Source organism: Acanthochromis polyacanthus, chromosome 24, assembly GCF_021347895.1.
Source record: "Acanthochromis polyacanthus isolate Apoly-LR-REF ecotype Palm Island chromosome 24, KAUST_Apoly_ChrSc, whole genome shotgun sequence".
In the NCBI taxonomy this organism is placed as follows: domain Eukaryota; kingdom Metazoa; phylum Chordata; class Actinopteri; family Pomacentridae; genus Acanthochromis; species Acanthochromis polyacanthus.
Window position 1 is genome coordinate 4,121,702 of NC_067136.1, and position 13,762 is coordinate 4,135,463.

The following is a 13,762-nucleotide window of genomic DNA, read 5'->3' on the forward strand; positions in this document are numbered from 1 at the left end:
CCGCCCCCACTTCCGCCCCTTGTTGCCATAGTAACGTGTCAACATCTCACCGGACCGTCTTTCCACCATAGACCCGGACCTAACCGAGCCGGATATGGGCAGACCCAAGTTCTTCACTCCCTCCGAGGTGGCGGCTCACAACAGCGCAGCCGACCTCTGGGTGTCTTTTCTGGGCAAAGTGTTCGACCTGAGCCCGCTGATGGACCGGCACGGAGGTTAGAGAACCGGACTGAACCGGACCGAACCGGTTTAATTGCCATCATTAATGTTAGAACGTGACGGGAAGCTGCAGCTTTACATGTTTTCAGAGAATAGTTCTGTTTTACACCGATTTATTCTGAAAACACAGATAGAAATACTATGTTTTTTTTCCCTCAAGGATGTTTTTATTGAATTTTTTCACAAAAACATGGTTTGGATATAAAGCAGTGACAGGAAATCTGCAAAGCACAGAGTCAACTCTAGACAAGAAGACAATCCTGTCCATGCACAGCAGGGAGAGAGTAAAAACACAACACAGAACAAAACACCTGATCTGACCCACCCAGCCCAGCCATCATTTCCAAACCAGAATTTTACATAAAATAATCAACAGGACAGGTCCACCAACTGTACTTAATGTACTTAATTCCTGGAGAGAAACAGGCAACAGCTGGAAATCAGGTTCCAGTCTAAGAAGGTAATAATACTGACAGTAAATAAATGAAATAAAGAAATAAATATATGTATAAATTATGAACCCACACCGGTCAAAGGAGGCATCAGAGAGAGGACTGATTTGTTGATACTGCTGATGTAAAAACAGGAACAAAATGTAAGGGATCCACTCTCTCGCTAGTTTGAAGGTTATGGAAGTATTCCAGAAGAGGTCCCCACACTTTTTGAAACTTTCTTTGTAGTTACAAATTGAGTAATGTGTTTTTCAAGGTTTAAACCAGACATAACATCTCTACCACTGAGCGTGGGGGGGCAGCATCCCTCCACCTCAGCAGTAGTGCACATCTGGCCAAGAGAGAGGCAAAGGACAGAGTTCAGCGTTTAGCAGGGGTCAGGCGCACATCGATGTCGTCTACAGAGCCAAACAGAGCAATCAGAGGGTTGGGTTCCAAGTCCAAGCCAACAATTATGGATAAAGTTTGGAAGACTTCCCCCCAGTATTCCTCCAAGCTAGGACAACTCCAAAACATGAAGAAGTGAAGCCTCCTCTTGTTTACATTTGTCGCAACAGGGATCTACATCTGGGTAATATCCATCCATCCATCCATCCATCCATCCATCCATTGCTTTATCCTCACTAGGGTCGTCTGAGTAATAGTGAGATCATTCTAATTTGGATACATGGGTCCTGTGAAAAACTTTGAATCGTAACAAGCAGTGTGGGGCGCAGAGAGAACTTCAGTTAACCAACTTAAAAATGGTGTCCCACATGTCCTCAGACAAGGTTAGATTCAGATCTTGCTCCTATGTGGTTTTAATGGCGTTAGGTGAGGCCTGCCTTATACCAGCAGTTTATTGTACATAATGGAGATCAAACCTTTGTGTGATGGTTGTAAAGTAAGAAGTGCATCAGCAATGTTCACATCAGGTTTCTGAGGGAAGCTTGGTGTCTGACAGCGGAGGAAGTGTCTTATTTGTAGATACCTATAAAAATGAGACTTGGGGAGACTAAACTCTCAGCAGTTTCTCAAACGATATGAAACCAATCCATGAAGAGATCTCTGAAGCTCTCAATGCCCAGTCTCTGCCATTCCTGAAATGTTGGGTCCAGTAATGAGGGTTGAAAGAGACGGGTGGTGGAAATGGGACTCGAGAGACAAAAATGAAGGAAACCAAAGTGTCTGGTGAACTGAGGCCACTCTGTCAGCGTGTGCTGGACACCTGGATTGAGTTTATTTGGTGGGAGAGGGAGTGGAGATCCAAGAAGTGCTACAATGGAAAGGTTTTTAGAAATACTATCATTTTCATATAAATGTTCTCACTTATATATAATAATGCTGTTTTATACATGAATGTTTTCATTTGTAATTTGAATATTATAGTTTGTGTATAAATATGTCTATTTATTTAGAAATATAAGAAATATTTAAATACTATAGTTTATTATCAAAATATTATAATTTATATAAAAATTGGCATATTTCTAATTATTACATTATTATACATACAATACAATTACATATATATGTATAAATAGACATATGTGTGTGTGTATAAGTAAGAAGTCTAGTTAATGGAACCATTTAATTTGAATGTGGCCTCATCGCTCCACACAGTCTTTGTAGGAAAGCGTTCATTTTGGGTACATTGTTCCAGGTACAACTCACAGTACCAACTCTTCAGTCTGGATCATCGTCATTAAGAGCATGGACTAACCTCGGAATGTAAATTTTCCATTGACAGCGTTTCATGATGCGATGGACAGATGATCTTGAAATGCCTACCTCACCACTAGCTTGCTGCACAGACTTTCTTGGACTTGGCTGAAACGATTCCAGTACTCTTTCTTCCTTTCTTAGACTTCTTTTTATGGGGATACCTAAAAGACAAAGTCTACCAATGAGACCTGCAACAGTCACTGAACTGAGAGCAACCATTGAACGTGAATGCACGCAGATACCAAGGAACTGTTTCATGGTGTGTGCTGTTCCATCGCTTCACGTGGTCGGCAGTGTCTGGACCAGAACGGACATCAGTTTGAGAACAGGCAGTGACAAAACAATAGAATGATGTTTGTAAATTCTTCTACATGTTGAAAATTAAATGAATTATAATGAACACCTAGTTTACAATTATTTACAGTGTGTATACATTTTTTGGGACACCCTGTATAGATAGATAGATAGATAGATAGATAGATGGATGGATGGATAGATAATTGACTTTATTATTATTACTGCATCAATCTGACAGACTAATTCTGATGAAATTCTGTTCAAACATGAAGTTAGAGGAACCAGATCATCTTTTTTTATTAATGACTGGAACATAAGCACACGTTATCAAACTGATTACATTTAAAAATCAGTTTCTTCACCATATTTAAACTGATTTTTTTAAGTGCTATGGGTTTAATTCACACTAATTATGGAAGACGGATCATTTAATAAAGTATGTCATTATTATTTAAATGAATTTTGTTCTAAATCTTCATATTTATGAACACAACTCCACAAATATTCTAAAAATAAGTTGCTCCAGTTGTATTTTCTTCAGTAGTTTTTGTCTTTTCTGCAAGAAATTCATTATTTCAACAACAAACTTGAAATCATTCTTTAATTTACGCTGCAGTTGCGTGTTTGTTTCCTGTTCCAGCTGGGAGAATGTGAAAATATTCTCTGTGTCTTTATTAATAATGACAGTAAACTCAAATCTAAACTGTTTGTTGGACAAAACTAGAAGGTCAGAAAATATGAATAAAATGTGTTGTTTAGTCCTGAAGGAGGACAGAAATATGAGACAGTGATGGTGTTCATGTTGTGTCTGCAGGAGATGTTCTGATGCTGCCCATCATGGAGGCTGCTGGGAAGGACATCGGCCACTGGTTTGACCCCGAAACCAAAGACGTGAGCACTAACAACCACTGTCCTCACAAAACTACAAACGTCATGGAAAACTGCAGTAAAAGTAATCAAAGAAGTTAAAAAACCTGCATAGTAAGACTTTAAAACTCAGTTAAGAAGACACCAAGAAATCAGAAACCTCTAAAATCTGGATATTAGAACACCAAAACATTAAAAACTTGGACATTAAAACACTAAATCTTGATATTAAAACACTATAACATCTAAAATCTGGATATTACTGGATAACACTAAAACATGTAAAAGCGTGTTCTAAAGACCCCGTCCTGTTGACCTGTGATAATGAATCTAGACCTGAACCCTCAGATCCAGACCTATGTGGACCCCCAGACCTGCTGTCTGAGGTACTACACCCCCAGAGGGCGCTTCCTCCACGTTCCCCCCACCGGCCCTCGCTCCGACTGGGCCAACGACTTCGGGGAGCCCTGGTGGAAGGACCAGAGCTACCAGGTGGGACGGCTGTCCTCCAAGACCAGGTGGATCCGGATCATCAACATGCTGACGTCCCAGGAGCAGCGACTGGAGGTGTATCATGTCATGTTGTATCATGTCATGTATCATGTCATGTTGTATCATGTCATGTTGTATCATGTCATGTTGTATCATGTCATGTATCATGTCATGTTGTATCGTGTCATGTTGTATCATTTCATGTTGTATCATGTCATGTTGTATCATGTCATGTTGTATCATGTCATGTTGTATCATGTCATGTTGTATCATTTCATGTTGTATCATTTCATGTTGTATCATGTCATGTTGTATCATGTCATGTTGTATCATTTCATGTTGTATCATTTCATGTTGTATCGTGTCATGTTGTATCATGTCATGTTGTATCGTGTCATGTTGTATCATGTCATGTATCATTTCATGTTGTATCATTTCATGTTGTATCGTGTCATGTTGTATCATGTCATGTTGTATCGTGTCATGTTGTATCATTTCATGTTGTATCGTGTCATGTTGTATCATGTCATGTTGTATCGTGTCATGTTGTATCATGTCATGTTGTATCATTTCATGTTGTATCATTTCATGTTGTATCGTGTCATGTTGTATCATGTCATGTTGTATCGTGTCATGTTGTATCATGTCATGTTGTATCATGTCATGTTGTATCATGTCATGTTGTATCATTTCATGTTGTATCATTTCATGTTGTATCGTGTCATGTTGTATCGTGTCATGTTGTATCGTGTCATGTTGTATCATGTCATGTTGTATCATTTCATGTTGTATCATTTCATGTTGTATCGTGTCATGTTGTATCATGTCATGTATCATGTCATGTTGTATCGTGTCATGTTGTATCATGTCATGTATCATGTCATGTTGTATCGTGTCATGTTGTATCGTGTCATGTTGTATCATGTCATGTTGTATCATGTCATGTTGTATCGTGTCATGTTGTATCGTGTCATGTTGTATCATTTCATGTTGTATCATTTCATGTTGTATCATTTCATGTTGTATCATGTCATGTTATCATGTCATGTTGTATCATGTCATGTTGTATCATGTCATGTTGTATCATTTCATGTTGTATCATTTCATGTTGTATCGTGTCATGTTGTATCATGTCATGTTGTATCGTGTCATGTTGTATCATGTCATGTTGTATCATTTCATGTTGTATCATTTCATGTTGTATCGTGTCATGTTGTATCATGTCATGTTGTATCGTGTCATGTTGTATCATGTCATGTTGTATCATTTCATGTTGTATCATTTCATGTTGTATCGTGTCATGTTGTATCATGTCATGTTGTATCGTGTCATGTTGTATCATGTCATGTTGTATCATGTCATGTTGTATCATGTCATGTTGTATCATTTCATGTTGTATCATTTCATGTTGTATCGTGTCATGTTGTATCGTGTCATGTTGTATCGTGTCATGTTGTATCATGTCATGTTGTATCATTTCATGTTGTATCATGTCATGTTTTATCATGTCATGTCATATCATGTCATGTATCATATCATATCCTGTCGTAACATGTCATGTTGTATTATGTTGTATCATGTCATGTCATATCATATAACATATGTCATCTCATATCATATCCTGTCATATGTCATGTCGTATCATGTTATATCATGTCATGTTGGATAATATATCATGTCAGCATGCTGTATTATGTTGTATCATGTCATGTCATATCCTGTCATGTCGTATCATGTCATGTTGTATCATGTCATGTCATATTATATCATATATCATATGTCATATCATGTCATGTCATATCACATCATATCCTGTCATATATCATGTTGTATCATGTCATATCATATCATGTCGTATCATGTCATATCATCATGCCGTTGTGTCATGTCATCACATCATCAGGTGTGCAGTGAGGAGACCGTGGAGGAGATCCTACAGCGCTACCTGCGCTACAACGCTCACGCTCGCAGCTACACCTGGAAACACAACGGAGAGGTTCTGGACCTGAGCAAGACGCTGGAGGAGAACAACATTCTGGACGACGACGTGGAGCTGGAGGAGCTGAGGCTGGACCGAGACATGTTCACACCCGCCCTGCTGCTTTACTTCAACGATGACCTCACAGAGGGATGATGTCCTCACTATTTACAGATTATGAGGTCCATCAGTCAGATGTTTAGGCTCCGTTTTTGGTCTCAACCAGAGATCAGCTGCTCTACAACATGAGATGGAGAGATTCCATCTGAAGCACAAACTACCAAAATAAGACACAACAGGACAGATATGACCCACAAAAGAAACGAAATGAAGCACACATGACCAGAATGAGACCAAAAATGACCAATAAAGCAGGAAATGACACACAAAAATAAAACATGTAGAGTGATTTATAAAGATGTATGAAGTAGTATCAGGAATGTTTCTACATTTATGACTTGTTCACTTTTTGTTCTTCCGTCAGGCTGTCTGTTGTTGCACAGAGCTAAAAACAAAACACTACTGGCCACAAATAGAGATATCTGACCTTAAATGAACACAACCACAGAGACACAAAAAACTACAAAAAGATCCAAAACAACCACAAACCAAAGACCAAAGAGATAGACACTAACTGACACACACCAAACACTAATGTGGCAAACAGCTGGACGGTAAACGCTGTGTTGATGTTAAACTCTCCACACTCACTGAACTTCAGACACACAAACACACAGTGGGACACTCGGTGTTTTCCAGTTCAAAGTGCGCTTGGAGGCCGACGACCTGCGGCTCTGTTTGGACATTCGACAGTCTGTTAGAAGACGGAACGGAGACATCGCCATGACGACTGAATACCATGACGACGTGGAGGACGACAGCAGCTCCTTCTGGAACAAAGGTACCTGAACACACCTGGACACCAGAACCAGGAAGCAGCCCACCGTGACCTCACACCACCTTTCTGTCTGTTGTCCGTCTGTCCGTCAGAGCCTCGGCCCGTCGTCCTGTCCGTCCACGGATACAGACGCTGGATGTTTCCGGCTGCCACGGCGACGCTCGTCCTCGTCCTGATCATCGCCCTGGCAGCCAGCAGTGAGTGAACTCAGGTTTCACTGAGGTTTCATGACTTTATGGACCGCTGAGGGGCAACATGTTGGACCTGAAACTGGACCGACAGGAAATCTGATGACTCAGAATGTCTCAATGTCAAGAAACATTCCATTATGACCCAAACTGACTAAAATGACCTAAACCTTCTCCAGAACCATCTAAAGTAAGTCCAAAGTTAATAGAAATTTGCCTAAAACTACTCTAGATCCATCTAGGTTGACTCGAGATTGACTCCAGATTGACTCCAGATTAACTCCAGATTGAATCCAGATTCACTCCAGATTGAATCCAGATTGACTCCAGATTAATGATTAATGATGAAAAATGATTCAAAAGTTTTCGAATGTGACCAAAAACTTTTACAAAACCATGTAAAGTGACGAGTCCAAATGACCTGACATTTATTTTACAACGTCATGAAAAGCTGTCCTGTGGTTTTGGCAGCCGGTAGTGACGCCAGCCAGAGGATTCTGATATTTTAACAACAGTTAATTATTTATCATCTGCAGTTCTGAGTTTTAAACCGAAAATGTGAGACATTCATGGGTTGTGCTGACTGACAGTATGACTATACCTGAAACATCATGTTAACGGTCAGATATCTGATGCGTGTCAAACCGACTGTGGTCCATAGAGAAAAGTGTCTCCAACCAGGAAGTAGTCTGATCCACAGTGTACAGTCACCTACATACACTAGTTTTCTGTCCACATATACATGAAATACTGTTATCCACAACATACCATCACCTACATCCACCAGCAAATAGTCTGATCCACAGTAGATCGTCACCTACATATAGCAAGAAATAGTCTGTTGCCCATATAACACATGAAATAGTCAAATCCATCGTGGAAAATCACCGGCATGCATCAGCAAGTAGTCTGATCCATGATGGACTGTCACCTACACACACCAGTATATAGCCTTATGCAAAATGTACCATCACCACACACACCAGGAAATAGTCTGATCCATGACCGACTGTCACAAACACCAGTAAATAGTCTTCCCCATGCTCCAGTAGTTTGTACTCTTGTTAACTCTCAGGACGTAGTCACCTCCACCTCCCTCACCTGTTCCTCATCACCTGAACACACCTGCAGCACCGTCCAGTCCACGTGTCCCATGTTAAACATGATGTTAATGGTCAGATATCTGATGTTTTTCAGGCGCCAGGACGTCGAGCCGACTGTGGTCCGTGGAGAAAACCGTCTCCAACCTGAGTGAATCTCTGAGCAATGCCCAGCAGCTCACCAAAGGTACCACAATCTTCCTGTCAGCTCTGAACTCTGCCGCCTCTAACCTGTCCTCGTTCTGCTCCAGATGCTGCTAAAGACGTCCAGCGGCTCAAGTTTGCTGTGGAGAGCAACAAGGATCAGCTGACATCGGGTAAGAAGCTCTGCAGAAACACTGAGCTGCTCCACTGTTCAAGACTCACCATCCATCTGGGTCATTCCGTGTGGTTTCACCAGATGGTGGTTGCTGCACCATTTTCAAATGAGTCCTAAATTTGTATGCCATTAGACACTCACAAAAGTACTTTCTATGCAAAATTGTAGGCCTGTAGCTCAAATAGTTTCTGAGTTGTGGGGGTCTGAAATTTTCAGAATTTGGGCTATAAAAAACCTCGCCAGCATTTTTTGCATCTTTAAGTGGTTATTTCTCAGCCTCTAGACATACCAGAGAGCTGTGAGTTGGTAAACAAGGCCTCTGCATGTAGCTAGTGCCCCACAAACATCCCCAGGTGTTTCCCTACACTCTGCAGGCCGTGGGGGCTTGCTAAAAATGCTAAAAATTAAGAGACCCCTACTCACGAGTGGGGTTTGGGACCTTAAAAGTACTAGAAATACTGCACAGAAGTGTTCTAACACCCCTGGGTTCCATTCTACACAAACCTGTGTGATAACTTAGCAAACTGGAGCTTTCTAGGTACCTCAGTTTGGAAAATATGAGCTCCCAAAGTTGGACGAGATTTTTAATTGGCTATTTTTGGTGGCAAAAATCTCAGTGTGGGACAGGTACCAGAGACCCCAAATTTTTCTACAAGACAGTTCCATCTGTCTTCTATCGCTGTACAAAAAAGCAGCAGGGTTATATTTGTAGTTACTGAGATATTCTTACTCAAAATGCCATGGGTGATGTCAAAATGGTTTTTTGCTTTTCACTACTTTAAATTGGGATACAAGTATTAGTAGTCATTCCAATGGTAGTATTATGTATGTTTTGTTCTTTTTGAAATATTAGTTGTTAAAGGTGACTACCTTCAACTAGTGTAATGACATGTTGACACCCATTTGTAATGCATACATGTAATTATAACATACACATACAAACTACATGTACTAACTTGAATGTTAGTACAGTATTACAGTAGTACTGTAATACTGTACTAACATTGAAGTTAGTACATGTAGTTTGTATGTGTACTACTAATTTGAAAATGGTGCAGCAACACCCTCAAGGAACCAGGAATGACCCCTCTGTTTGTTCCTTCAGTATCAGAGGCTCTGAAGCAGCTCTCAGCACTCGACTCCATCAAGAGGACGGTGGCAGCGCTCAAATGTTCCCTCGAACGCTTCGTCAACAACGGTAAACTCTTCTCAGACTCTTAGAACAGCAGAGGCAGAGACTGAAGATGTTTGGACCTTCAGCAGCACCATCTGCTGGTTCACTATTTGAAGCTTCGCTGTCTACAGTTCTTGACTCCTCCAAACTCCCACATAACCAATGGAGCTGAGGACATGGACTATGATAGCACCAATCAAAGCAGCATTAAACTGGTCCTAAATCAGTCTAACCAGTCTAAAACCTGCCAAAACAAAGTCCTAGGTCAAGTCCAAGACCAAGTACCAAAACTAAAAACTAAATCAAAGCCTGTAAACTCGAGGGACTTTCAAACCTTCTGATCCAAGACTCTTCCCCAAAGGTCCGCTGTCTAAAAACATTTTATCTGATTAAGAAATGTCCTCATTGGGTCAAAACTTTCTGACCTTCTGAAAACATACACATTGTCTAAAAGGTTCTGGGATGTCCACATGTCCTCCAAGTGTCATCAGCTTCCAAATAAGTTCAGACTCTAAGTTCTCGCTCTGACTTCAGTCTTTGCAAAGGCAGATAAAACAGAAGACTGTCTGATTGTCTCCTGTCCGTCCATCTCAGGGTCGACGGCAGACGGCTGCTGTCCTCTGGGTTGGGACACCTTCAGCTCCAACTGTTACCTCTTCAGCAAGGACACTTTGTCCTGGGACGACGCCAGAGACTGGTGCAACGGACACGAGTCCCATCTGGCCATCCTCCTGACCGATGAAGAGTGGGTGAGTCTGTCTGCCCGTCCATCTTAGCTGTTTTGACAACATCCGTCTGCTACTACCACAGAGCAGTTTACCATCTGTCTATCTGTCCACCAGAACTTTGTGACCCGTCACACCTCAGGCAGCTTCTACTGGATCGGTCTGACCGATGAGAGGACGGGGAAGTGGGAGTGGGTCAACCAGACGCCCTACGTGATGAACCGGAGGTGAGATGTTCGTTAGAAAACCCAACAACCTAAAGTTTCCATTAGCAGCAGTCAGCAACGGTGGGAAGGAAGAAGAAAACCTCCATTAGAACCAGAACCAGGCTCAGGGAAGGCAGATATCTGTCTCGACCGGTCGGGGTGAGGGTGGAGGTATCAGATGGAGAACAAACAGAACAATCAACATTTAGGAGGTCAGTGAGAACAGAAGCTGTAGATCAGAGATGTGAAGATCCAGGTCCAGAGAACAAACACAAACATCGTGACTCACTGAGATCTGAAACCTCTTCCTGATGGCCACAACTGGTGAAAGGAAACCCTCAGCCTGAAGCTGCTATCCAGAATGTTCCACCATCTGGGGTAGGTGGTGAATCTCCAGGATTCAGCCGTTGGTCAGATCCAGCCTCAGTAGACTGAAGCCCCTCCAGCCTCTCATGGGTCACCAGGTCTTTGTGTAGAGGGGGACCAGGGACTCCAGTAAGCTTCTCAGCCATCTCAGGTATCTCCAGGACTGGACTATCCTCCCACCCTCCTGATCACCTGATCCAGTAGCTTTGTTTGGTTCCTTTTAGACCTTGTAGGAACATCCATCCTGATGGCGATCTGACAATGTTCTCCTCACCCCCTCCTCCTTCAGGTTCAATCAAATAGTTAAATTAAGACCAAAACGAATTTAAATCTCAAGGTTAAGAACCGACAGTGTTTTATACTTTAAAAAATCCCCCAAATAACTTCAGAATTACAGTAAAAACCCGACAAAATGTATTATTCACAGAAAACCCAAAGAATCCTGAAGAAGGAAGCTTGAACTGAAAGCGTTGCTCACCTTGTGTTTGTTTTGTTTGTGTTGTTTGTTTGTGTTTCCAGGCGCTGGAAACCAGGTCAGCCGGACAGCTGGACGGCTCACGGTCTCGGTCCCGGAGACGAAGACTGTGCTCATCTTCACTTTGACGGACGCCTCAACGACCTGCACTGCTCCACCAAGCTACGCTACGTCTGTCAGAAACACAGCCAGCGCAGCAGCTGAACACCAGCAAATAGTCTGATCCACAGCGGACGTCACCTACATACACAAGAAAATAGTCTGATCCACAGTGGACCATCACTTACATACATCAGGAAATAGTCTGATCCACAGCGGACGTCACTTACATATACCAGCAAATAGTCTGATCCACAGCGGACCTTCACTTACAAACACCAGCAAATAGTCTGATCTACAACAGACCGTCACCTACATACACCAGGCAATAGTCTGATCTACAACAGACCGTCACCTACATACACCAGGCAATAGTCTGATCTACAACAGACCGTCACCTACATACACCAGGCAATAGTCTGATCTACAACAGACCGTCACCTACATACACCAGGCAATAGTCTGATCTACAACAGACCGTCACCTACATACACCAGGCAATAGTCCGATCTGCAACAGACCGTCACCTACATACACCAGGCAATAGTCCGATCTGCAACAGACCGTCACCTACATACACCAGGCAATAGTCTGATCTACAACAGACCGTCACCTACATACACCAGGCAATAGTCTGATCTACAACAGACCGTCACCTACATACACCAGGCAATAGTCTGATCTACAACAGACCGTCACCTACATACACCAGGCAATAGTCTGATCTACAACAGACCGTCACCTACATACACCAGGCAATAGTCTGATCCTAAATGAACAGTCACTTACGTACACCAGTAAATAGTCCCCCCCATGCTCCAGTGATCTGTAATCTTGTTAACTCTCAGGACTCAGTGATCTGTTTGTTGTATTTTCTGATCCTGGGATCCATGAAGTAATAAACATCAGTGTGACTCACCTCCACCTGCCTCACCTGTTCCTCATCACCTGAACACACCTGGAGGACCGTCCAGTCCACAGAAAACCTGACAGGCTGATTATTGATCACAGGAGAGTGGTTGTTACAAGATTTTGTCAGAAATTAAAACTTGATTTGATAAACATCTGGGCCGTTTGTTCTTGAAAAAGTTCCACTCATGACCTGAAAGACAAAATGGAACTTCAGAGCAGAAAAACATCAAAGAAAGGAGAATTTATTGGAACATTTTATTCCTTCATCGTTCTAAAGTTTACAGGTTAGAAAAACAGCTGCAAGGTTTCTCTGAAACACGAGGAAACAATCAAAAAGGAATTGAGAAGGTTTTAGTTGTTTAGAATGAGTCTGACATCACTTTATAGAAGGTTTTAGTCGTTTAGGACGAGTCTGGAGTCATTTTCTAGAAGGTTTTAGTCGTTTAGGATGAGTCTGGAGTCACTTTGAGAAGTTTTTGTCATTTTGGATGAGTCTGGAGTCATTTTATAGAAGGTGTTAGTCGTTTTGAACATGTTTTCAGTTGAAACATCCAGGAATTGCTCAGAGTTCAAGTGTTTTTTTTCTTTACAACTTCAGGAAAAACTTAAGAATAATTTAAAGTATAAACTTATAAAAGGGAACAACAACATAATAAATGTTCATTTGTGAGATCATTTAACGTAGAAACATTTTAAAAAAACGTCCTGAAGTCTGAAGAGAAACCTTCAACATGAACTCCCTCCAGAAGGCTTTTATTTACATTTTATAGCCTAAACTCTTCATACGACCAGTAAAGCCTCACAAAGGCTTTCTTATATGTTGTTCTGGAAATATTACAACAAAAATTCTGAACTGAAAACATGACTCCGTTAAACACAAACTTACTAAAGTGCATCAACAAATCAGAATAGCATTTAAAATAAATAATAATAATAAATAAGCCACAGGAAAACTCCCAGGATGCATCACTCAGCCAGGTGGAACGCTCGGCTCAGGACCAGCTCCATGGAGGCTCCGCCCAGGTGACACGCCTCCAGGACGCAAACCAGCCTCTGATTGGTCAACTGGGCCGCCATGGCGATGAGGTCAGCTGAGACGAAAGACAAAGACAAAATGTGTGAAAACTGACTGGAAATATCAATGAAATGCCAAAAAATATGATCAAAATATCCATTAGCATTGGTTAAATGTCCAAAAATCTAAATAGAATGTCTGAAAATATTAATTACATTTTTGAAAATATTGGTAAAATGCCAAACATATCCATAAGTATTAGTTAAATGTCCAGAA

General features: G+C 41.5%; 3 protein-coding genes and 3 long non-coding RNA genes across 7 annotated transcripts in view; 3 read left to right on the forward strand and 3 right to left on the reverse strand.

The window, feature by feature from the left end:
* On the forward strand, positions 1-6,432 carry LOC110969299 (cytochrome b5 domain-containing protein 1). Its single transcript, XM_022219362.2, has 4 exons — positions 1-215; positions 3,487-3,563; positions 3,888-4,106; positions 5,935-6,432. The coding sequence occupies exons 1-4, from the start codon at positions 95-97 to the stop codon at positions 6,163-6,165; spliced, it is 648 nt and encodes a 215-aa protein (XP_022075054.2). The 5' UTR covers positions 1-94; the 3' UTR covers positions 6,166-6,432.
* On the reverse strand, positions 6,402-11,674 carry LOC127532685 (uncharacterized). Its single transcript, XR_007940270.1, has 2 exons — positions 11,464-11,674; positions 6,402-7,177 (listed from the first exon to the last, which is right to left on the reverse strand). It is a non-coding gene; the product is annotated as an uncharacterized LOC127532685 (long non-coding RNA).
* LOC127532678 (asialoglycoprotein receptor 1-like) lies at positions 6,767-12,044 on the forward strand. The gene is given in 9 exon segments (XM_051944687.1): positions 6,767-6,910; positions 7,000-7,104; positions 8,293-8,382; positions 8,447-8,512; positions 9,620-9,712; positions 10,283-10,437; positions 10,531-10,640; positions 11,505-11,616; positions 11,618-12,044. Coding segments are annotated over 9 exon segments (855 nt in total). The 5' UTR covers positions 6,767-6,852; the 3' UTR covers positions 11,684-12,044.
* Positions 11,939-12,300, reverse strand: LOC127532681 (uncharacterized). Its single transcript, XR_007940262.1, has 2 exons — positions 12,130-12,300; positions 11,939-12,043 (listed from the first exon to the last, which is right to left on the reverse strand). It is a non-coding gene; the product is annotated as an uncharacterized LOC127532681 (long non-coding RNA).
* LOC127532683 (uncharacterized) lies at positions 12,299-13,109 on the forward strand. Its single transcript, XR_007940268.1, has 3 exons — positions 12,299-12,819; positions 12,862-12,903; positions 12,986-13,109. It is a non-coding gene; the product is annotated as an uncharacterized LOC127532683 (long non-coding RNA).
* LOC110969301 (RPA-related protein RADX-like) overlaps positions 12,698-13,762 on the reverse strand; it is a 26,239-nt gene continuing 25,174 nt past the window's right edge. For both annotated transcript variants that reach the window (XM_051944684.1, XM_051944685.1), the window contains one exon: positions 12,698-13,562. In XM_051944684.1, coding sequence (XP_051800644.1) covers positions 13,438-13,562 — 125 coding nt within the window. In that variant the 3' untranslated portion in view covers positions 12,698-13,437. The remainder of the gene's footprint in view (positions 13,563-13,762) is intronic.

Coding starts and splice junctions, on each gene's coding strand:
- LOC110969299 (XM_022219362.2), top strand. CDS start 95: ATGGGCAGACCCAAGTTCTTCACTCCCTCCGAGGTGGCGGCTCACAAC. Junction 216..3,486: donor GCTGATGGACCGGCACGGAG/GTTAGAGAACCG, acceptor TTGTGTCTGCAG/GAGATGTTCTGATGCTGCCC. Junction 4,107..5,934: donor CCCAGGAGCAGCGACTGGAG/GTGTATCATGTC, acceptor TCACATCATCAG/GTGTGCAGTGAGGAGACCGT.